Source organism: Dipodomys ordii, unplaced genomic scaffold (genome assembly GCF_000151885.1).
Source record: "Dipodomys ordii isolate 6190 unplaced genomic scaffold, Dord_2.0 Scaffold5, whole genome shotgun sequence".
NCBI classification, from domain to species: Eukaryota; Metazoa; Chordata; class Mammalia; order Rodentia; family Heteromyidae; genus Dipodomys; species Dipodomys ordii.
In genome coordinates this window covers 30,641,195-30,665,342 of record NW_012267221.1, presented here as the reverse complement: position 1 = coordinate 30,665,342, position 24,148 = coordinate 30,641,195, and the positions used below count along the sequence as shown (strand labels likewise).

At 35.5% G+C, this 24,148-nt stretch overlaps 1 protein-coding gene across 1 annotated transcript in view; it reads left to right on the top strand.

Moving 5' to 3' along the window:
• Pde1a (phosphodiesterase 1A, calmodulin-dependent) overlaps positions 1 to 24,148 on the top strand; it is a 223,373-nt gene that overhangs the window by 181,705 nt on the left and 17,520 nt on the right. The window contains exons 8-13 of the mRNA XM_013030653.1: positions 3,857 to 3,982; positions 9,617 to 9,718; positions 9,815 to 9,935; positions 20,455 to 20,536; positions 23,013 to 23,133; positions 23,845 to 24,032. Of these exons, the coding sequence (XP_012886107.1) occupies positions 3,857 to 3,982; positions 9,617 to 9,718; positions 9,815 to 9,935; positions 20,455 to 20,536; positions 23,013 to 23,133; positions 23,845 to 24,032 (740 nt within the window). The remainder of the gene's footprint in view (positions 1 to 3,856; positions 3,983 to 9,616; positions 9,719 to 9,814; positions 9,936 to 20,454; positions 20,537 to 23,012; positions 23,134 to 23,844; positions 24,033 to 24,148) is intronic.

Here is a 24,148-nt window from a genome sequence, read left to right as displayed (position 1 = left end):
GCTACTATTTCAGGCATGAAACACTGGGGACTGATTCATTTAGTTTGTGCAATACAAATATGTTAAGAACTAATTTCCAAATACAAGGAATTATTGTTTTTAATATGGGGAGTAGAGAAAGAGTTTAGTAAAATATTAAGTATTTTAGAGATTAAAGCTAAGATGACTGAGATCTATGCTATAGATTATCTGGTATAAATCCCATAAAAAAGAAAAAACAACAAAGTCATTTAGAGTGTAAATGATCTGTGTACAGAGTAAAAATCAAGGGACATCAGTGCAGGATTGAGGCATGGAGAAGAAAGACACTCAGTCTAGTTACTAACATAGCTCTACTCCATAGTCAAAGACAGTCACGTGGTGGGTCCAATCCTTCACAGCATAAAGTGGAATTGGTTTACACATCCTGCCCTTTCTGTGGAAATGCAAAAAGAGTTGAAATTCAAATATCCAATAAATATCAGTGAAGCCTATCTGTCAGACCCTGTTATGGAAGAAATCAAATATTCAGAGTGGCATAGAATGAAAGAAAAGAGAAAGTCTTGCAATTGAGTTGTACAACAGAAATGCTTTTAATGAAACTGTACATATTTGCTGAGTATTGAGAGTTGCTTTGTTTTTATTAAGCATCAAAGGAAAAGATTATGCATATCATTTTTGTTTATCAAAAATGCTTTACATCACAGAATCATAAGGAAGATTTAATTAAAAAGGAATCACTTCTGAGTTGACTCTATATAGGACCATAGCTCAAGGTATTTGGAGAAGGGAGCAAGTGAATTAGCCATGAGAAATTCTTGTACTTTATAGAAAACTGAAGATAGTAGACTGGCTATTTTTTTAATAAATGCTGTGTTATATCATGAAGTCTAATATTCTCCTTTTCTAATAGTGATCAGGAGAAATAGTCCTACTTTAATTATGCTCTGAGCTGTAGGGAAGAGGTAGCAGGAGAAGGAGGAGAATGGACAAGGAATGGAAGAGGTACATCAGAAGGAGAAAGAGGGAAAAGATGAGACAAGGAAAAACAAATTGTTTTTAATTTTATATTAAGAAACAATGGACAATAATAGGAGAATCTTATATTTCACTTGTTTTCTTATATTTTGTCTAGTAGGGTCAGTTATTTAATTCATTAATTCTATATGAGCTTGAAAATTATGTGAACACAAATATTTTAATGGCAAAACTAACAAGATAATGTGATTTTCAACTCACATGCTTTCACATTTTGTTAAGGGAAAAATAAAGTTGTATGTCACTAATATCAATAATTCTATTTCTCTTTATATTTTTCATTATTACTTGTCTATAGTGCGTTTTTCTAATATGATAACTCATTTGTCATATAATGTAAGATGAATGAAAAGTAGAACACAAGGAAATGGCAGATTTGGCTTCAATGAAAACATTATAAATGCATGAAATCCTTGAAGTGTAAATAAATGGGAATAATTTCTTCCTTGTGAACAGAAAATGCCAAGCTGCATGTTACCATGGATACTAGATATTGCTTGGAATCTTTTTCTTTTCTTAGCAGTTAAAGACCATCTCAACCATTAAGATCATGCTGTATTCTCAGCTTCTTGTTGGGTTTATGAGACAAAATCATGTGCATTTTGCTAAAATTGAATCACATCATTACTTGTTTCTGAGAAGGAGAAATAGTGACATTTGAAGCCAAATCAAATAATAAACATGACAAACCTGGTATAGTTACATTTCAGTATATGATACAAATGAATTTATTGGAAATTCCCAATTTTTCCTATGATCTCAGCAAGCTTTGGGGAATGCACAGGGTATTTTACTCAAGAAACATTTATTTAATTATCTCTTAAGTAAGGATCAAATGTGAACTGGAGACTGGTGGCTAACACCTGTAATCCTAGCTCCTTATAAGGTTAAGATTGAGGTCTGGGAAGGTGGCTTAGTGGTAAAGCGCTTGCCTTGCATGCTTGAGGCCTTGGGTTCGATTCCTCAGCACCACATAAGCAAAAAGAAAAAAGCCAGAAGTGGCGCTGTGGCTCAAGTGGTAGAGCGCTAGCCTTGAGCTGAAGAGCTGAGGGACAGTGCCCAGGCCCAGAGTTCAGGCCCCACAACTGGACCCCCAAAAAAATTTAAAAAAAAGGTTAAGATTGACTTCAAACCTCAGTACTACTAAAAATTACAAGTAAAAAAAAAGAAAACCTTGCTCCACTTAATATACTATTTTCCAAGTCTTTCTATTTCCTAATGAATGGTAAGCCATACCCAGAGAAAACACAGCTTATATCGTTTCCCTCATTTGTAATAGCTAGAATGTGCCTATAAATCTACAAGTAAACACACTAGGTGGTAAGCAAGGGGTGACAAATGAATTAACTGAAGTGAAATAGACTCTATGGAGAGCTCATTCTTTAAAAAGACTAAGTCAAACCCCAGGAAATGGGTACTTGCAAGGCTTGGCCAAGATGACAGAGACAAAGAATGGAGAGGGAAGAGAGAGGAAGGGATTCATTGTATAAACCACAGAATTGAGAAATATAAGGGAAAGAATATGTTAAAGGGGAGTGAAAATGTTGAAGTAATGACAAAGATTAAGATGTATTATAAACTGCTTTATTAAATAGCAAAAACAATTCAATATATAACCTAAACTTAAGAAAAGTGAGGGAAGAGGTGGGGTGGGAGGGATGGTTGAGAATTTCAAAAGGGTGACACTGATCAAGATGCATTATATTCATAAATTGGTTGGTGAATGGCAACTCTTCTTCATGACCCCTTAAAGATAATAAAAATATTTAAAAACTATGATACTATACAAGGTATTTAACAAGACAGTGAGAGAATACAGATAGCAAAATGGCTACTATATGGAAATAAATTAACACTTTATCTCAGATACAATCCAGCTTTGTTTTTACTTTTAGTGGCAATTATGGTTATATTTTTACTTTGAACTTGCCTACATTTCAATAGCATGGCAAGTTCTAGGTTATAATTAGGAATTTTCCCACTAAAAAGCATTAAATAGTAATAAGTGAGGAAGTTTTCCACATGGGAACAAATCTAGCAGGAAAAAATATGTATGAGTGAGGTTGTGTTTAGAACGAGGGTTGCAAAATCACTTCAGATTTTAATTTAATTTTTCTTTTGTGTCATATTTCTGCTATCTACTTACAATTTGCAAACTTATATGAATGGATGACTATTTTAAGACATTGATAGCACCTGCCCTCAAGACTTACTGTAAGGCTGCATTAATCAAGGCAGTGTGGTATTGCTGAAAATACAATTAAGTAAAGAATTCAGAAATGGATCTACCGAAGTTTCAATCTTTGACAAAGAATTAAAGGCAACACAATGAAACTAAAGCAATCTTTTCACTAAATAGTGCTAGAGGAAAAAGGACATTCTCATGCAAAATGTAAGCTAGATGCAAAGAAGGGTTTTATGGCAGTAAAATTAGTCTGTATAAACTATAATTTTAGGTACATGTTATTATACATTTTTGAACACAAAGAATGTAAGACACCACAATGAGCCATAGTTAAACTATGGACTTTGGGTGATGATAATATATTTTGTAGGTTTATTATTTTTATCAAGGGAAAAACTCTGGTGGAGACATTTATTAAGGGAAAGCAGGATGAACATAAGAAATCTCTGTACTTTATGCAATTTTGCTGTGACCCTACAGCTGCTAGAAATATAATGCCTCTATGAAATTTTAATATATCATAGCTACAAAAGCACCATAATTACTTCCATAATTTTATGTGTTAATTGATGGAGTGACTTGAAACTTATCTCTTATCAAGCACTATGAAGTCTAATGAAATCTTCTCCTGGCCATTTTGTTTTAACTTCTTAGGTCAGATGTTGCCATTTTGTACAATGATCGCTCTGTCCTCGAAAATCACCATGTGAGCGCAGCATATCGACTTATGCAAGAAGAAGAAATGAATATCTTTGCAAATCTATCCAAAGACGACTGGAGGTGAGTTTCAGACAAAACTTGAAAGAAATTTAATTTCAGGAAAGGAATAAATTATGAGAATTTTAGTGATAAAATTGGATGAAACCCCAAGCCTTTACCATGTTACAAATTCTATTATCGTTGCCTAGATAAATCTAAGTAAGATTAGAAACATGAAGACTCAGTTTAGGACACAATCATTTGGATAGAATTAAGACATTTCCAGGTCAATCTTAGGTTCCTACACATGGGTAAGACCACAATAAATACTTTAAAATACATAGGCATTTACTGTCTATAGCGAAACTCTGCTTAACTAATACCAATATCTATTCTTACATAAATTCAAAATTTTATCATTGCACTCATTTTATATTTTGGTAATTCAAATTAAAGAAACTATCTGCAAAAAATTACATTTTCACTCTAATGTCTCCAATGCAAAAATCTTCCATCTTCCAAATTATCTGTTTTCTTTACATATATATATAGACATTATCTATCTATCTATCTATCTATTCAGATATCCTAAACCATATATTCAAATATTCTAAATCATCTATTTTCTTTATGTGTATCTAGATAGATAGATAAATAGATATAGACTTGGTTAGATATACTTAAAACCTTGTTTTTAGTGAAGGACCTCTAGGATAAAAAATGTTAAAAACCTGAAAAAGGAACTCAAAACAGAACTTAGAAAGGGGGAAACCCTCCCATGCTCCTGGATTGGAAGTATCAAATCATGAAAATGACAATACTTCCTAAGGCTATCTCCAAATTCAATGTGACACATATCTATATTCCAACCTCATTCTTCAAGGAAATATAAGAGGCAATCCAAAAATTCATATGGAACAATAAAAGACCCCAAATAGCAAAAACCATCCTTAACAGAAAGAACAGTGCTGGAGGAATATCAATACCAAATTTCAAACTCTATTACAAAGCCATAGTAATCAAAACAGGTTGGTACTGGCACAAGAACAGACCTCGGGACCAATGGAATAGAATTGAAGACCCAGAAATGAACTTACAGACCTATAGCCATCTAATCTTCCATAAGGGAGCTAAAAAACATAGAATGGAAGAAAGACAGCCTCTTCAGTAAATGGTGCTGGCAAAATTGGTTAATCACTTGCAGAAAACTAAAGCTAGATCCGTATATATCACCCGGAACAGAATCAACTCCAAATGGATCAAAGATCTTGGAGTCAAAGCAGACATCCTGAAAACATTACAGGAAGGAATAGAAGAAACCCTAGGTTTCCTTGGCACAGCCTGAAAATTTCTTAATAGAGACCCAAAAGCACAACAAATCAAAGAAAGGTTGGATAAATGGGATTGCGTGAAATTGCAGAGCTTCTGCATGACAAAGGACATAGCTAGCAAGATCAATAGAAAGCTCATGGATTGGGAGGAGATCTTCACTAGCCATATAATAAACAAGGTTCTCATATCTAAAATATACCTGGAACTCAAAAAATTAAATCCCCCAACAACAAATCCTCAAAGAAATAACTGCCCAATAAATAAGTGGGCTAAAGACTTAAAGAGAAACTTTTCTGAAGAGAAAAGAAGGATGGCCAATAGACACATGAAGAAATGCTCAACCTCCCTAGCCATAAAAGAAATGCAAATCAAAGCAACATTGAGATTCCACCTCACTCCAGTTAGAATGGCTATAATCAAGAACTCTAATAACAACAGATGCTGGAGAGCATGTAGACAGAAGGGAACCCTACTGCGTTGTTGGTGGGAGTGTAAACTTATTCAACCACTTTGGAAAGTAGTAAGGAGGCTCCTCAAAAGACTCCACATAGAGCTCCCCTATGACCCAGCAATCCCACTTTTGGGCATTTACCCAAATGATTACAAACAAGACCATACTAAAGCTACCAGCACAACTATGTTTATTGCAGCATTATTTACCATAGCTAAGATATGGAGCCACCCCAGATGCCCCTCAGTAGATGAATGGATCAAGAAAATGTGGTATATATCTACACAATTGAATTCTATGCCTTCATCAGAAAGAATGACATTGCCCCATTTGCTAGGAAGTGGAAAGACTTGAAAAAATTATATTAAGTGAAGTAAGCCAGGCCCAAAGAAACATAGGTCCCATGGTTTCTCTTATTTGCAATAACTAGTATATATCTGAAGTAAGCAGAAATGGTCAGATAAGTTGATGTTAGGCAAAATGAACCCCAAGATAAGGACTCAAATGGTTTTTCTTATTTGCTATTGCTTCTAACATATTTATAAGATGATTTCTTTGTTGCTTTGTATGTCCCTCCCCCACAGTATAACCCCTGTTTTCACTGTATTTGATCTTGGTACAATTTGGGGAGAGGAAGGGAAAAAAACAAATTGTTTAAATAAGGCTACAGGTGGACCCATTTTAACAATGAAATGTACAAGATGTTATGTCGAAAAATGAACTTTACAACTTTGGCATGGGTAGAGGTGGGACTGGAGTGGGGAGATGGGAAGGGATGGTAAGGGGAAACAAAGGAGGAAGCAACAATGCTGGATAAGAACTGTACTCCTCTAATTGTAATTTTCACAATAAAAATGTATAAAAAAACAAACAAAAAAAACCCTTGTTTTCATACTTAGCAAAAACTTGATTAAAAGTCAGTAAATGGATCAGGGTGGTAGTGGCTCATTCCTATAACCCTAGTTACTCAAGGCCGAGGTATAAAGATCCCACTTTGAAGCTAGACTAGGCAGGAAACTCTGATGCTCTTATCTTCAATTAAACACTAAGAAGCTGAAAATACAGGTATGGATTGTGTTAGCTTTGAGCAAAAAAACCTAAGGGACAGCACCAGGCCCTGCGTTCACACACACACACATAGTCTAAATAATCTATGACAAGGCTCCTACTCAACTGTATCAAAAGTTTCATTTTTGTTTTTGTTTCCATGGCAAAATAAAAAGAAATATCAAAAATAAATATATTGAGTCAAGAAAGTCCTTAAAAACCAAACAAAAACAGAAAAGGTAAAAATCAGTATTTTCAAGGTCTGATCTACAACTATGTGTTCACTTTTAGAGGGGCAGAAAATATTGTCAGAAGGAGTGGATGTATGTACTTTGGTTTGGGAACTCAGTTCAGAGTTCCATTGTTCTTTTCAGGAAAAGGATACTTCCAAAATCTTTGTAGCCTAGGAAACCAGGATTTAAGTATAAAAGATATAGTGACTGCTGCTGAGCCATGTGGTGAATACATGGGCAATGTTAAAAGCAGGCAGACAGATTTGGAGATACTCCCTATGGTCTAAGAGAGACTACTTACATGTAGAGCACTACTTTATTTTCTTGTAAGTGATAATCATTTCCAGAGATAACATTTATATTATTAATTTTTATTGTTGTTTTTCCTTTGGAGTAACCTATTCATTTCTCAAAGTTCACAAATAAGTTATGTCAGTTATTTTCTATATTTTGTTCTTTGTCATATTAATATTCTATTGTAATAATTTCCTGCTATAATATTTCATTTTTAGTTAGCTACTTTTCAGTGACCCTAACTCAATGTTTTTAAAAAGCTGTTTTTACAAATCAAACTAATCATACACATGTGGAACTTGATAGAATCAGCACTTTCAACAACCTAAAAAATCCCTATTTACTACTATAATCTTAATAACATTTTAATGAAACTTAAAATATGGACATCTTAGCCAAATGCTGGTGGTTCACACCTAATTCTAATTATTCAGGAGTCTGAAATCTGAGGATTGTGATTCAAAGCGTGCTCAGGCAGGAATGTGTATGAGACTTTTACCTCTAATCAACCACCAGAAAACTAGAAATAGAGTTGTAGCTCAAAGTAGTAGAGCACTAACCTTGAGCAGAAGAGCTCAGTGATAGTGCCCAGGCCCTGAACTCAGACTCCACAACCAATTTGTTTTGAAGGACATCTTCTTAAAGATTTGTAGCTGTTCTGTTGTATATCTGTTTAGTTCTTAAGGCATGTTTAGTAAGAATAAACCCATCGATTTAATTTTTGACAAGAAAAAAATCAAATCCTAAATTAATATTTCTTTGTGTATTCTTTTGCTTAGTTTCATAGTTTAATAGTCAGAATTTCAGATCATTTCCTTTCTTTTTTTCTTTCTTTTGTTGGTTATGGGGCTTGAACTCTGGGGCCCTCAGCTCTTCAGCTCAAAGCGAGCGCTCTATGAGCTACAGCACCACTTCTGGTTTTCTAGTGGTTTATTGGAAGTAAGAGTCTCACGGACTTTCCTGCCTGGGCTGGCTTTGAACTGTGGTCCTCAGATCTCAGCCTCCTGAGTAGCTAGGATTACAGGTGTGAGCTACCAGAGCCCCGCTTTTTCTTTTTCTTTCTTTCTTTTTTTTTTTTTTTTTGGCAGCCACAGGGCTTGAAGTCTGAGCTCTTCAGCTCAAGGTAAGCGCTCTACCACTCAAGGTGAGTGCTCTACCACTTGAGCCACAGCGCCAGTGGTTCTTTAGGGTTTTTTGTTGTTGTTGTTGTTTTGTTTTTACAAAGGTTTAGTCTCAAATCACTTAGCCAAATATTTTTAGTTGCTATTAATAGATCTTGTCATAATTTCAGAGAAAAATAAAACAGAAAGATGTATTAACTACTTTTGATCGGTGTCCAATATATATGGTAGGGAAATATTGATTCATTTGCCTTCCATCTAATATTCAGATTGAATTGAGTACCTGCAATTTCCAAAAACCCTACTATGTGGTTGTTTTAAAAACCATAAAAGAAGGACAATAAGTTTGACAAGAAATGTACTTATTACCTTACTTGTGTAACTGTAACCATTCTGTATATCACCTTGACAATAAAAAAGAGAAAAAAATATGATCTTGCCATATCATCTCTGTTATCATAAATGGAGCCATATTTCAATTTATTTGTTTATTTTATATTTTATGGTACTTTAAAGCCTCAAACTCACTTGACTTACTTTGTGTGGTGCTCTATCACTTGAATCATGGTTATTGCTAATTATTTTGCAGATGGATTTTCATGAGCTTTTCTCACTTAGGCAAGGCAACAGTGGCTCACACATGTAATCCTAACTAATTGGGAGGCTGAGATCTGAGGATCATAGTGTGAAGATAACCCAGGCAGGAAAGTCCATGAGACTCTTATCTTCAATAAACTACCAAAAAAGCCAAAAGTGGAGCTTTGGCTCAATTGTTGATGAGTGCTAACACTGAACAAAAGAATCTCAGGAACAATGCCCAGGTCCTAAATTCAAGCCCCAGGACCCCCTTCCCTCTCACAGGCACACAGGAAGAAGGAGGAGGAGAAGAAGAAGGAGGGGGAGGAGGAGGAAGCAGCAGTCACACTTCAAATAGGGTCTCTTCATTATGGCCTAGGACCTCGGATTAAAAACATAAGACTTAGGAATTATGGGAGAAGGACTGTGAGGTGAGAAGGGGGAACATTTTGTTCTTTAGGAGAGTGTTAAACAGCCTCACTCACTATTTCTCCGCCCATAGCTTCTTAAGGCCCACAAAGCCAACAGAAAAAAAAGTGTCAAACGTTTGCAAACACGTTTCCATTTAAAAACTAGCATCTTTTGTGCTCATCCACATTAGGAAAAAAGTGTCTTGTGGTATTTATGGAAATGAACCTTCCTCCTTTCCATGTATCTGCAGGGATCTTCGGAACCTAGTGATTGAAATGGTATTATCTACTGACATGTCAGGTCACTTCCAGCAAATTAAAAATATTAGAAGCAGTTTGCAGCAGCCTGAAGGGTAAGCTATTTTCTTTTGTCATGTCAAGGCTTTATGGGCTTGCATTTGCACTGGTTACTCTGCTTTGATAATTTGGGAATGTCCTTGCTTTGACAGGATTGATAGAGCCAAAACTATGTCCCTGATTCTCCATGCAGCAGACATCAGCCACCCAGCCAAAACCTGGAAGCTGCACTACAGGTGGACCATGGCCTTAATGGAGGAGTTTTTCCTGCAGGTGCCTTTTCCCACTGTTCAAATGGATTTGGGAAGTAGTGATTGTGCATGTTGATAGACAGGTGTGCTCTAGAAAACCCCCAGTTTCTGGATCACTATTAAAATTAACCACCACACAATCTTAGGGGTCTTGGAAGAACTGATTAACATGTTTTGATAAATATCTTAAGTCATCCTCTGAAGTAGTAGAAGGCTTCAAAAAGGAGTCATGCATTTTAGATGTCACTGTCCGGGGATAAAAGAAATAGACAAGCAGAATTGTGATCTTCTATTGAGAGGTCAGTTCTAGCCTAGAGAGCAAATTGCTTTCACAATAAAATGGGCAAGACAAGGCTATGGAACATTTTTGTGTAATCTTATGGGCAAGAATTTAGTATAAAGTGCATAGCTGGATCAAGAAGGCTGAGAAAATATGTAATTGAGTAGACAGATGCCTAACTTAAAAAAAAAACACATTATTAGTGTGACTTGGCAAAACAGTCCTGGAAATGGACAGTCTCCAGTGTTCTCTGCTACAACTCCTTGTATGTATTTTCTCTTTGGTGTCTCTGTTCTTGCAACCATTATACCCTGGTAAGGATATTACAGTAGAAATACAATGCCAAGCACTCAAAAGTCACATTAAATACCACAGGCTAAAGGCTCAGCCTTAGGTGTCAGCCACAAGTATGACTGTAGGACCATCGACACTTCTGAGTGGCCAATTCTTTTTCTATTTGTTTTTGTTTTAATTTATTTTTCATTGAAAAGGTGATGAGCAGAGGGGTTACAGTTGCATAAGTAAGGTAATGAGTACATTTGTTTTTATTCATCACTACCCCATCGCTCATTATCATCCCACTGGCTTACCCTTCCCTATTTCCCTCCCCCCAAGTTGTAAGGTTCTTATCCCACATTGTGTCAAGTGAGTATCATTGTTGTATTGGTTCATTCTTTGTCCTGCTGTTTCTGTGGTTCCCTTTCCCTTCCATATTGAAAAATATTACATACAAAACACATGGTACCAAAAACTAAGAGAAACATGAAAAAAAGCCCAACTACATATAGGACATAGTAATAATCTTTTATTTCCATATATTGGAGTTCGTGTTGATATGCTTCTTTATAGCACCATAGTGCTATGCACAAAGCAATCGGGTTACTGGAATCCCCTGTTAAGAATATCATAGGTTTAGTCGGGCACTGGTGGCTCACGCCTGTAATCCTAGCTACTCAGGAGGCTGAGATCTGAGGATCGCGGTTCAAAGCCAGCCCGGGCAGGAGAGACCGTGAGACTCCTATCTCCAATAAACCACCAGAAAACCGGAAGTGGCGTTATAGCTCAAGTGGTAGAGCGCTAGCCTTGAGCTGAAGAGCTGAGGGACAGCGCCCAGGCCCAGAGTTCAAGCCCCACGACTGAAAAAAAAAAAAAAAGAATATCATAGGTTTATTCTAGTTCTTACAAATGAGGGAAATCATGCAACCTACTTTTCTTTTTTTGACCAGTCAATTCTTTTTTTTTTTTTGTCAGTTGTGGGGCTTGAACTCTGGGCCTGGGCGCTGTCCCTCAGCTCTCCAGCTCAAGGCAGGTGGTTTATTGGAGACAAGAGTTTCACAGATTTTCCTACCGGGGCTGGCTTTGAACCGCGATCCTCAGATCTCATCCTCCTGAGTAGTTAGGATTACAGGTGTGAGCCACCAGCACCTGGTTTGACAGTCAATCCTTATAACCCATTTTAGGGCTGAGTTTGTTGGAATAACCTGTGGAACTCAAGAAAAGTACTTGGCTATACTTACAGTTAGTTTTTATTATATAGAATACAACCTAGCAATAGCCAAATAATGTTATACTTAACGAAGATCTGCAAGGGACAGGAGTGTTCATCTATGCATTCTCTGGTCAGAGTTAGGGTATATCTCTTGTCTAATGATATGCTTAGCATCTAGAAAACGCCTCTGAGCTTCAGTGTTCAGAATATTTATCAGAATCTCATTACAAAGACATGATTGATTAAATCATTTCTCATGTGATTGCATTTGATCTCCTGCCTCCTTCCCCTCCAAAGGGCTTAGGGCCCAAAGTTCCCATTCTCTAATTAAGTGGTTAGCTTTTCTGCTGAACAGCCCCAATCCTGGAACTAAGTAGAGGGGAGATAGGTGGTAGTCTACAAAGAATTTCCTCATCAGCCTAACGGTATCCTGTCAAATCATTTGAAGGAAGAAGAGATAAGAATAACATATGTTCTGGTTTGGTTTTGGTTTTAAGTGTGGTAGAGTTGTTGTTGCTTTGTTTATTCTCTGTTTGTTTGTAATAGGGACTCATTCTGTGCCTACACTGACTAGAGCTTATGATCCTCCTGCCTTAGTTTCCCAAGTGCTGCATTTCAGACCAGTGATATCACACTGGGATCCAGCTAGATTCTTTCTTATACTAGAGTCACTTTTATTTCTACATTTCCAGATTATTTTATCTCTTAACTTGATTCTTTAATATAATCATTCCTTGATTTTATAGGTTTATTTGATGGTATGAGCATCAAATATATTTCTCTAGGTGATTGATTTCTATCTTCTATTATTGATCTCTATAAAAAAAATCACCTGTTCCTAGAAGAAATAACTGAATAACACCACCAATGAACTTAAAATATATCAAATGTTGAAGCTCAAGATCAGGGGTAGAGAACTGTTCTAGCATGTGGAAGGGCCTCATTTTTATCACCACTGCCATCAACCAACCAACCAACCAAAGAAAACATACAAAATAGATTTACTGTTAAAACATATAGTCCAACTTTGTTATAATGAATTTAAAACTGTAATTTTCTATATTGGTCAATTAATGGCAAGAAAATGAACCTAAAGAAAATATACAGATCATTAAAAATAGTCCTTTCAGAGATTAGAAAGCACAAACATGGAGAGATTAGATGATTTTTGTCTAGTTAAAAAGAAATGTTAGGATGGGAAGGGGAAACAAGGGAGGAGGCAACAATGCTTGATAAGAAATGTACTCATTACCTTACTCATATAATTGTAACCCTTCTGTACACTATTTTCACAATAAAAAATGAAAAAAGAAGAAATTTTAAAATATTTTAAATTAAATGATGATAGAAACATAAAGAAAATCATGTTACAGTCAGTAAAATAATATTGAGAGGGAATTTTGTAGTTTAAAATATGTTATTAGAAAAGAATGAGGCTATCAAATAAATTATTTATGTTAGAAAACTAGGTAAAGCTAAGAAAATTGGACCAAAATAAGTTGATAGAGGGAGATAATAGATATAAAAGCAAAAATCAATGAAATAGAACAAAGACAAAAAATAGCAAGAATTAACAAAGACAACTGCTGATTCTCTGAAAAAGTAATGATTTAGTTCCATAATCAGAAAGTGAGGGTAAATTATAAATAAAAAGGGGGATATTAGTATAGATTTTACTATATCAAAAATATAAGAACTATTATGAACAATTTATGCCAATAAAATTGACAGCATAAAGTTGTCAAATTCTTTGAAAGATATAAATTACCAAGCTAGATATAAAGAAAGAAAAAAATCATTATCTGAATAGTCATGTCTACTTTTTTATTTTTTATTGTGAACATACTGTACAGAGGGGTTTCAATTACATGGGCAAGATAATGAGTACATTTCTTATCACATCCCTTCCCAGCCTCCACCCGCCCCCCCCACCCAATCCCCCCCCCACCAAAGTTGTAAAGTTCGTTTTCGATAAGTCATGTCTACTTTTAAATAAAACTTGAATTTGTAGTGTAATTCTTCCCATGAAGAAATCTCTAGGTGTAGATGGCTTCACTTCTTAATTCTGATTTCAACTCACATTACTCAGTTCAAATGTAAATTCTCTAAAATATTTCATAGAGAAATAAAGGCAGTCTCACTCAATTTTTTAATGAAATTTTGGCAGACAACTCCTGACAAAATCTAGCAATATAAAATAAATTGTACAGCTATCTCTGTCATGAATCTCATTAGAAAAAAATTCTTAAACTACTGGCAAGTCAAATCCAGCAATATAGTAAAAGAAATCTATCCTGATTTGAATAAATCTGACATAAAAAGTCAATTCATGTGATTCATCAGATTGAAAAAAAGAGGAAATCATGTTACCAGTAAATGCATACAAGAAATTTGATGAAATTCAACAAAAAATGACTATAAAAACTCTCAGCAAAGTAAAAATAGGAGACCCCTTTGAATTACGTTTTATAACTAACACAATACTTCATGGTGAAATGTTGAAAATTTTTACACTTAAATCTTAATATCTATTCTACCACTATTTATTTATTTGTGTATCTATTTATTTATTTTCTTGAGCAGTATCTCTCTACATAGTCAAACTCATGCTACTGCAGTACTTCTCCTGGGTGTGGGGAATTGTGCATCTAATGTCTGGTTTGTTCAAAGCACTTCTATCCAATATTGCATTTAAAATTCTAGTCAATGCAATAAGGAAAAAATAATTATTTTAATAAAATATTTCATAAAAGTAATTTATCCATATAGTCTTAGAAACTTGAGCATCAACCTAGAATATCTTAAAGGATTTGTAAAAAGCCATTAAAACAAACACATTGGCTGAAACAGAATTGTAGGATCAATTGAATTTCTGTAATTGAGCAACAAACAATTAGAAAATTAAAATTTTAAGATAATATTATTTATGACAGCATAGGATAATGAAGTATTTTATCCTTTCACAATAGAGTTTCATAAATCTGTTTCTTAAATATAAATATAATATAATAAACATATAAATATGTTGTTCATATAATATTTATAATTATATACTTATAATTATATAAACTATTCTATAAATATACTATTATATAGTATAGACAATATATTATGTAGTATATAATATGCAAATATTATATATTATTATGTAACATTTTGTATTATATAAAATATATAAATACATAATAGAAATAAACTAAAAATTCTCCACTGCATTAAAAGATTTCTGATAAATACCAGTTACTCTAAAAATTTCTCTTAAATCTCCAAATATATGACTATGAGAGTTTTTGTTTTATGGATTTCGAAGCAAAGAATACCACAGTAACAAGGGTAATGAATTCAGTGAAATTGAAATGAGTTTTTTGTTTTTTTAAATTCACCACTACTCTCTTCTAGAATATTCAGAAAGGTAACTAATACTAATAATGAAGCTACTAGAAGCCGATGGCTCTTAAACATCTTTGTGTTGGAGTAGAAGCATTATTCCATAAGACTACTTAGCTCCTCTGCTGCTCTCAGTGTGTGGAGGCCTGACTCCATATCTAGCCACTAAAACACATAGAATCTGAAAGATTATGTCTTGAAATAGTCTTGGAAATGCATTTGTGACGTTCATTTTTCAGTTTTTTTCTTTGTTTTGGTTTTTGTTTTGTTTTGTTTTGTTTTAAACAGGGCTCTTGGTAGAACATGACAGTTATGAATTGGTTTCACCCACCCCCCCCTCAAAAGGCAAAGTTTGCTTGAATGATCTAATAATGAAGATTAAATGCACAGCCCAAAGGAGAGTAACTATGTGTTTTAATGTGGCTGTTAAAAAGATTAAATTGTCTTTGATTACAATGCCTATCTCTTCCAAAATGAAAATGTTGTCAGACCATCATAAGTTGACTTAGCACTTGGGGGTCTTAAATGATGGAATCTTACATTGAAATCTCAAGTAACACTATCTTGAGTTTTAAAAGGGAATGGCTTTCAAATCCCATTCAGAAAAATATGCAGAAACAAGAAAAATGGTAGAATTAATGGTGAAAATAAGTGAGTTTGTGCTACAATAAATATGGTCCTCAAGCAAAACCTCTTGACTTTTCTGAGATTCATTCAAATATGGTTTTTACTCCAACAGGTATAATGTTTTCTTGCATTTAAGCTAAGTAAATTAAACAACATTCTTACTTCTTCTTAGTTATACTCCATATTTTAGCCCTTTAGAGTTGAATTCATCAGTGACTTCAAACTCCTTGGTATGTGCCTTACTCAATGCATCTGCTTTCACACTTGATGTGGGGATCTGTGCAGATGTTCTAGAATTAGGGCTGCAGTAGTTCTCTATGTGTTTCCTAATTGCTCATCTGTGCATAAACATCTGTGAAATTAACCTTTTGTCAAGCCCACAGTATTGATAGATACTGTCTTGTTACACATTGAGCTAAAGTAATTTGGTCTTTTCATCTCAGACAGTGAAAACAACTCTTTTATAAAGCAATTATATTCCTTCAGTCTTTCAGAATGTGATAACAATTTAAGTGTTGCGTTGGGAGATACATCATATTACTGCTGGAGGTTTTCACCAAAGTAAAGGATATCTGGCCACAAATATCCATAGCCCTCAGCTCGGGTTATGCATACAAATAGTTTGGATTTCTGGTGTTTTCTGATTATTGGTATTTGGTTATTGCTGTTCTTTGCTTGCTTTTATAGTACTCATGATCAAAGCCAGGGTATCCTGTATGCTAGGCAAGTGCTCTGCCTCGAGCAATACCCCCAGCCACATCTCATTAAGGAAACTGTTTTTATTCATATTCATCAAAAATATGGCTAATAATGCAAAATAGAATTGGTTTCATTAAAAAATGTAAACTCTGGTTTTCCGTGTTCACAGCAGTGGAGATGTGACTTCCCTGTGTATGTATGTGGGGGTTTTCTTTCCTGTACCATTTCTGGCTTCTTCTAAGATGGGTGAGAAAAGGAAAGTAACAGAGAGTGAGCGGTCACTGTACTCCCTAACTACAAGACAAATGTGCAATGTGAATAACTGATATTATCTGTTATACTTTTGGTCAGTTTTGTTGTGTGTGTGTGTGTGTATGTGTGTGTGTGTGTGAGAGAGAGAGAGAGACAGACAGACAGACAGACAGAGACAGAGAGACAGAGACAGAGACAGAGAGAACGCAGGACCTGGGTGCTGTCCTTTAGCTTTTTCACTCAAGGCTAGCATTCTACCACTTGAGCCACAGCTCCACTTCCAGCTTTTTTTCTGGCTAATTGAAAATAAAAGCCTTCATGAAATTTCCTGTCCAGGTTGGCTTCAAATGGCATTCATCAGATCTCAGCCTCCTAAATAGCTAGAAGTACTGGAGGACAGATTTAAGTTTTACCCTTTTCAGAGGGCAAGTTATCAGAGAAACAATAATTATGAAATATTTTGCTACTTGGGAGTTACTCAAGGGTAAATGATGCCTAAATTCTTAAAGCTCAGCTTTCAGTAACTATAAGTAATAAAATTTTCATCTTAAAAGCATTCCTAACATGATCACAAGAAAGATATACATTGATTAATTTATTACATTGCTAGCTGAAAAAAAAACAAGTGATTTTGGAGGTACATTATTTGGAAGGTCAATTTTTTTTTTTTTAGTTCTACATTGTATATCGTTAAACCCCTCCATTTCATCATTCACGCTTAGGTGTCACATAAAGGTTGTTATTTCAAAGTAAAATTGTATTTCCTATACTAATCTCCATAGGAAGTCAATATTCCCTAAGCAGAGATAGGAAAATAAAACTATAACGTTGGTCAAATTAGTACTGAGAGACTATAACTTATCCCTTAAAACGTTTTCTCCCGTAATAGCATGCCTTGCCCTATAGGTTTCAAGTCCCCTTATAATCTAGCTACAGGGCCCTTCCTGACCTTGCACTCATGGCCTTTATGTATCCTAAAGAACAAATAACACCCTAAACTATTTATAAGGAAGCTGAATTATTAATATACTTTAACATTCAAAGCACACTTTTGCAAGAGAATTTTGATGATCTAAATTAATTGTGGCATGCAGGAAGCAAGGAGAAAATCAAATCTTTCTCTCTGATTAAAGGAAAATTGACCCTGCATGTGAATGTCCAGTGCCTAAGTCATATCTGAAAATGTTATCCAGCCATCTATAAAATTTAGCTTAGGAAGAGTAAAATATCACTGTACTTTTTGGAAGCCTAAATGACTATTTAGTAGTTTACCAGAGAACACTACAACATAAAAATATACGTACTGAATTTGTGCCCTTAAAATAGCAGTTAGCAACAACTTGACCAATAAAACCAGTTCACAGCAACCTAACTGTGGTGAATAAAGGAAATAAAACAGTTAATCAATAAGGCAGTTGTATATATATATTCTAATACATATCACCAATATCACATTGCCTGGAAAGTATTTGCAGCCTTATTTCTATTTTAATAATGTTAGTATAATTACTTACAAATTATTAAAAATGTTGCTGTTCAGCACTACAGTTTGAAATTAGTCTTGTACCTTACTTTAAGAAATTAAAAATCAGTTCCATATTAGTCTTTACACCTACCTCTCATCGCAGCCTCTTTTTTTCCATTACTGACTCACTTGCTCTCAATCTGACTGGAGACCCAAGAGTCATCCTTATTTCATCCCAGCATCTCTCAGATTGCAGACAAATTAATATTCCAAATTAATCTTTCAAATTAATCTTTCCTATCATATCAATGCCTTTCTCAAAAAAAAGGGAGAAAAAGAAAATTCTAATTGGTTGCATGCAACCAATTAGAACATAAAGTACAAATTCTTCTTCCAGTAGTTTAAAACCATCCAAGATATGCTTAGATATTATAAATGTCTTTAATATATACAGCTGCTCATTGTTGCTACTATGAATTATGACTCTTCTTGGTTAAATGTAATTAGTATTTACTAACTGTTAAGCTGTGTCTTTAGGCTTCCTATAAATTATCTCAGGTGCACCAGAATAATCCTTTTAGGCAGATACAATTATACTTACTAAGTCTTACCACTAAAATTAGGAGGCCAGTGTCACAGCAAAGGCTAAGACCTATCTGCCCTATCAGATACTGGTGATCCACTTCACCACCTCTTCTAAGTCCAAGGCCAGTGGCATTACTAATTCCTTTCCTTTTGACATGGAAGCTGGCTACACGTATTAATTCTAAATTAAATCAATGTTATAATTCAGAAGGTTGCTGGCAAAAGTCATAGAAATGTGTGATCACATTTACATTTTGCCAGCCAATTCTGATTTCATTCTGCCAGCATTGTGGCTTACGGGGTCTACACCAGGAAAAGTGCTAAGCAACCCTCCAAAGCCACAGACAGCCCTCATGTGAGAAGGAAGCAGGCTGAAAGGAAAGTAGGAAGTCTTTAGCCAGATGTTGTTTCCTTAGGCAAGACTGGTGCCTTATAAAGGAACACAGCCAATAGCAGGATGAAAACAGGGCCCCAAACACTCATTCAAATAGCCAGACGTTTAAAATGAACAGGGGTGAGGAAGAAAAATCCTCCCTTCTCCTTCTTTCTCTACATGTGCATCTTCTTAGATTTAAGAGGAGGAACTGATATGTGATAAACCTGATGAGAATTCAGATTTACCCAAAATAACCACCTGTCCATTACAAGATGAAAATCAATTTCTCAGGACGAGAAACCCAAATAGAATTTCACATATGTGCTCAATTAATCTATCTTAGATAAGATTAAATTATTGTTGACATCATAATTTTCTCTGAGAAAAAAATGTATTAAAATAAAACTGTGGACACAAAGTGGAAGAATGTTGTGGATATTCCTCATTACATATTGTGAAAGAGTTAATACAACTTAATGACTAGAAAGATGGTTCAAAATGCTCATGCAGGTTAAATTTGAAAAAACAGTCCAGTCACAAGATCTTAGTTTTAAATTGGTGCTCATGTATGTGTGCTTTTAAAATAATAATAATAATAACAGCACAAAACCAGGTGGCAGTGGCTGATACATGTAATCCAGGAGGCTGAGATCTGAGGATCTCAGTTTGAAGCCAACTAGGGAAGGAAAGTCCATGAGACTCATTTCGAAATAACTACTAAAATTCAGATATGGAACTGTGACTCAAGTGGAACAGAGGTAGCCTTGAGAGACAAAGCTGAGAGACAGTGCCAAGATTTTGAGTTCAAGCCCCAGTACCCACACAAAAGAAAGAAAGAAAGAGAGAGAGACAAAGAGAGAGAAGGAAAGAAAGAAAGAAAGAAAGAAAGAAAGAAAGAAGGAAAGAAGGAAGGAAGGAAGAAAGAAAGAAAGGAAGAAAGGAAAAAGAAAGAAAGGAAAAAGAAAGTAAAGGAAGAAAGAAAGAGAGAGAAAGAGAAGAAAGGGAAGGAAAGGAATGAAAGGGAGGGAAAGGAAAGAAGCAAGCAAGGAAGGAAGGAGGGAAGAGAGAAAAGGAAAAGAAGCAAAACATCCATCCATGAACTTTATTGTTAATTAAATGGTAAATAATATACTGAGGTGATTAATTTCAGAAGTTCCCAAAGAGCAAAGGTCTTTTCAATCATGAAGTCTACAGATACTGAATATATTCATAATGTTCCCCCTTCAGAAGGCTCTCAACAAAATACTATCTAGAAAAATTAGCTAAATGTGGGTTTTTAATCATACGTATACACACAATGAACGATGGCTGCTTTTTCAGGCATTAGAATTCATTAAGTTCTTCAGCCAAGTCTGTACTAACATACCTTTCTTTCCCCCAGGGAGACAAAGAAGCTGAATTAGGGCTTCCATTCTCCCCACTGTGTGACCGGAAGTCGACCATGGTGGCCCAGTCACAGATAGGTAATGCTGAAGAAATGTGGTCCTGGAGCATTGGGGCTCAGAGAGACTGGTCAAGTTTCAAATGCATACCTGAGCCACTCAGTTGTCCAGGGAAACCTCACATTGTGTTCACCATAATGTTTGGCTTTAGGCTGATGTCGATGTTGCAGAATGAGAATTATTAAAATAAATTCATCAAATGTATTCAAGCAAGCAACACGAGCCAATGTTATTGTTATGCTGGTTGTAAATGTTCTTCTTGTTCAAGGGAATGGTAGTTTTATTTTGATACTGGTTTTTGGTTTCTGCAATCTATGTAAGACCTTTTGATTAAATATTAGCTTTCTAAGGTGTTATTGCCAAGTTTTGTTGGCATGTTTAATATATAATCTCACACATTTTCTTTTGATAAAACATCTTGGTGTTATAAACAGATAAGCCAACAGCAGGAAATTTGCACATGATATTATTTCCCGTCACACTTGTTCTTATCTGTATTTGTGTTGGGCACGGCAACTCCAGTCCATTATTAAAATCTACAATTACAATGTCACACAGCTCAAATATTTGCAGCAGTGATTCCCTAAGCCAGCATCCTCCCTACTGAATTACATGACCAATGAATTCAGAGTCGTCTCTCACCTCACCCCTGCTCTGTGCTCTAGCAGTACCTACAACAAAGCTGTTTGCTTTAACCTTTTCCCCTTTCCAAGTTTCAACACCTCTTTCTATAAAGTACCAAACACCCAGAGCTTCGCTGAGTGTAGAGAACACTGACCCAGCAGGCTAAGGATCTCGTCTGCCAGCTGGGAAGGACTGATAGGCCCCCGTTTTGTGGCTGTAATAGCAATCACTGTCTTATTTACCAGCTGTGATGTCTCTCTGGACAGTCTATGTATCTTGGGCATTTGGAACTGCAGGCAGAACATGGTGGACAACTAACATTACTTTAAATGTCCAGTAAGACACAAAATTATTGAAGTATTTTTAAATTAGAAACATGCCTCAATATATACTATGGATAATCTACTAGAACTACGGGTTATTTTATGGATCATCTTCTTGTGAAGATATTTTCCAGAACCTTCTTTTACCTTTCTTCTTATATTCAGGTAGTAGTCCATTCCCCCTCCCCCCTCAGGTAAGAAGCACTTGATTTCAAACACCAGTGGGAGTTGGGAGTAGAGGTATACACAGAGCTTAGAATAGTTGTTGTCTCCTCCTTTGCCTAAACACTGGGAGGTAAATGTTCCCAGAGGACAAGGCCCTGTTCTTTGTGTGTCATTTTCCATCTTGACAAGTGCTTTAAATGTAAAAATCATTCAGTCCTGACATCTCAAAGTGGTGGGATTAATGCTGTCTTCCCAGAGATGTTACCGTTCTCTCTGCCGATTTGACAGCACGCGCCCACACGCTGCGAACTAACACTTTACATCCAGAGAATAATAAACAGCAATTTGAAATATTAACACACTGGCAGGAAGATGATGTAGTGAGGAGAAGGGGAAAAAGAGTGCTTGCCATCCTGTGGCCTTAGGTGGGAAAAACTTTCATTATGTAGCTTATTTTGGAGTTTAAATATCATTTCTGTTTTGGCAAATAATAAAATTTCGCCACCAGTAGCCAAATTGGCAATAATACCTCTTGTTGAAAGGAAAAATAAAGCACTGCTCGTTGGATGTGAGACTGCTGTTAGCAATAGAATACACAGGTTGAATAGTAAATAAGAAAGCCAATACACTTGCATTAGCAAGCTTAAATCATGCCATGTTTACTGCCTGAGACTGTGTGTGTGTGAGAGAGAGTGTGTGTGTGTGTGTGTGTGTGTGTGTGTGTGTGCGCGCGCACGTGCGCCAGTATTTGAGCTTGAGCTCAGGGCCTGGGAACTGCCCCTTAGCTTTTTTGTGTTCATTAGTGAGTTATGTGGATGAATTAATATATTTTTATATTTTCTGATATAGAAGATTTATAAAATACTAAAGATGTATTAAAATACACAAGGAATTTTCAAATAATAGTCAAAAGGGTGCAAAAGAGATTTGGCATACTATATTACAGATTGTGTGTGTGTGTGTGTGTGTGTGTGTGTGTTGGTACTGGGGCTTGAATTTAGGTCCTGGGTGCTGTTTTTTTAACTTTGTCACTCAAGACTGGCATTCCACCATATGAGCTACAGCTCCACTTGTGGCTTTTTGGTGGTTAATTAGCAGTAAGAATGTCCAGGTCTTTCCTTTATGGGCTGGCTTCAAACCTGGCTCTTGAGATTCCAGCCTCCTGAGTGCTTGGGACTACAGGAGTGAACCACTGATGCCCACCTCTGAGAAACTATCTTATAGCACAGTTAAAACATCTATAAATGTTGCGTTATTCATTCTAAAATACTATTAAGAAAGCAAGCAGACCCATTGTTATCATTAAAACCTATTGTAACATTTGAATTTATTTTCACTTGCCTATTTATTTTACTTACCTATTTGTTTTGTTTTTGCATTTTTAGGCTTTATTGATTTCATAGTAGAGCCAACATTTTCTCTTCTGACCGACTCAACAGAGAAAATTGTTATTCCTCTTATAGAGGAAGCATCAAAATCCGAAACTTCTAGCTACGGAGCAAGCAGGTATAATTAAGGTGTTCTTTTTTACAATGTTCATCTTTGTGATGTTTAAAATGTTTTTTTTAAATTAATAATTAACCCTTTTTCATTACAATAAGGCAGGAAATTCTTGCAAGAATTTGAATTATTTGGCAGTACCGCCATCTAGTGGTTATATTTTGTATTACACCTACTGTTGAGGTTCATTATTTAAAAACTAATATGGATATAGGTTGACCCATTGTAACTGTGAGATGTACTAGACACTATGTTGAAAATGAACTTTACAACTTCAGGCGCACAGGGGCGAGGGGGGAGGGAGGAATGAGTTGGGGAGCTGGGGAGGGAAGAGATTTTTTACTCATGTAACTGTAACCCCTCTGTACAGTATCTTTACAATAAAAAATATATTTTAAAAAATTGAAAAATTAAATAGATATTCTATATAATAACATATATATACTATAGTATTGTAGTATAATATTGTAGTATAATATACAGTATTATAGTATAATAATATATTATGTATTTTATAATATATAGAATGTGTAGAGTATATAAAATATTAATGTAATATGTTGATATGTTAATATCATATTGATACATTATATATTGTACATACTGGGACTTCACACCTGATGCGTCTCTGGTCATTTTTGTAGTTGTACAGACATTGCTCCCTACTTTTGTGCCTTAACCTTGGTGTCCTTTGGTTTCTTGGATTATTACCATTAGTTCATCTGGCATTGTGGGATTACACGTTGCTGACTCTCTGAGACGATCAAATGCAAAAGGCTCCATGAGTGATGGGAGCTACGCCCCAGACTACTCTCTCACTGCCGTGGACCTGAAGAGCTTCAAAAACAACCTGGTGGACATCATCCAGCAGAACAAGGAGCGGTGGAAGGAGCTGGCCGCCCAAGGTAGGACCGCCTGCAACACTCACAGCCCATCTCTGTCTTAGCCATCCTCGCACTGACTTGGATTTCCTTTTACCTGCTTTTTCCCCTTTTACAAAATATTGGAATTCTTGATGGCA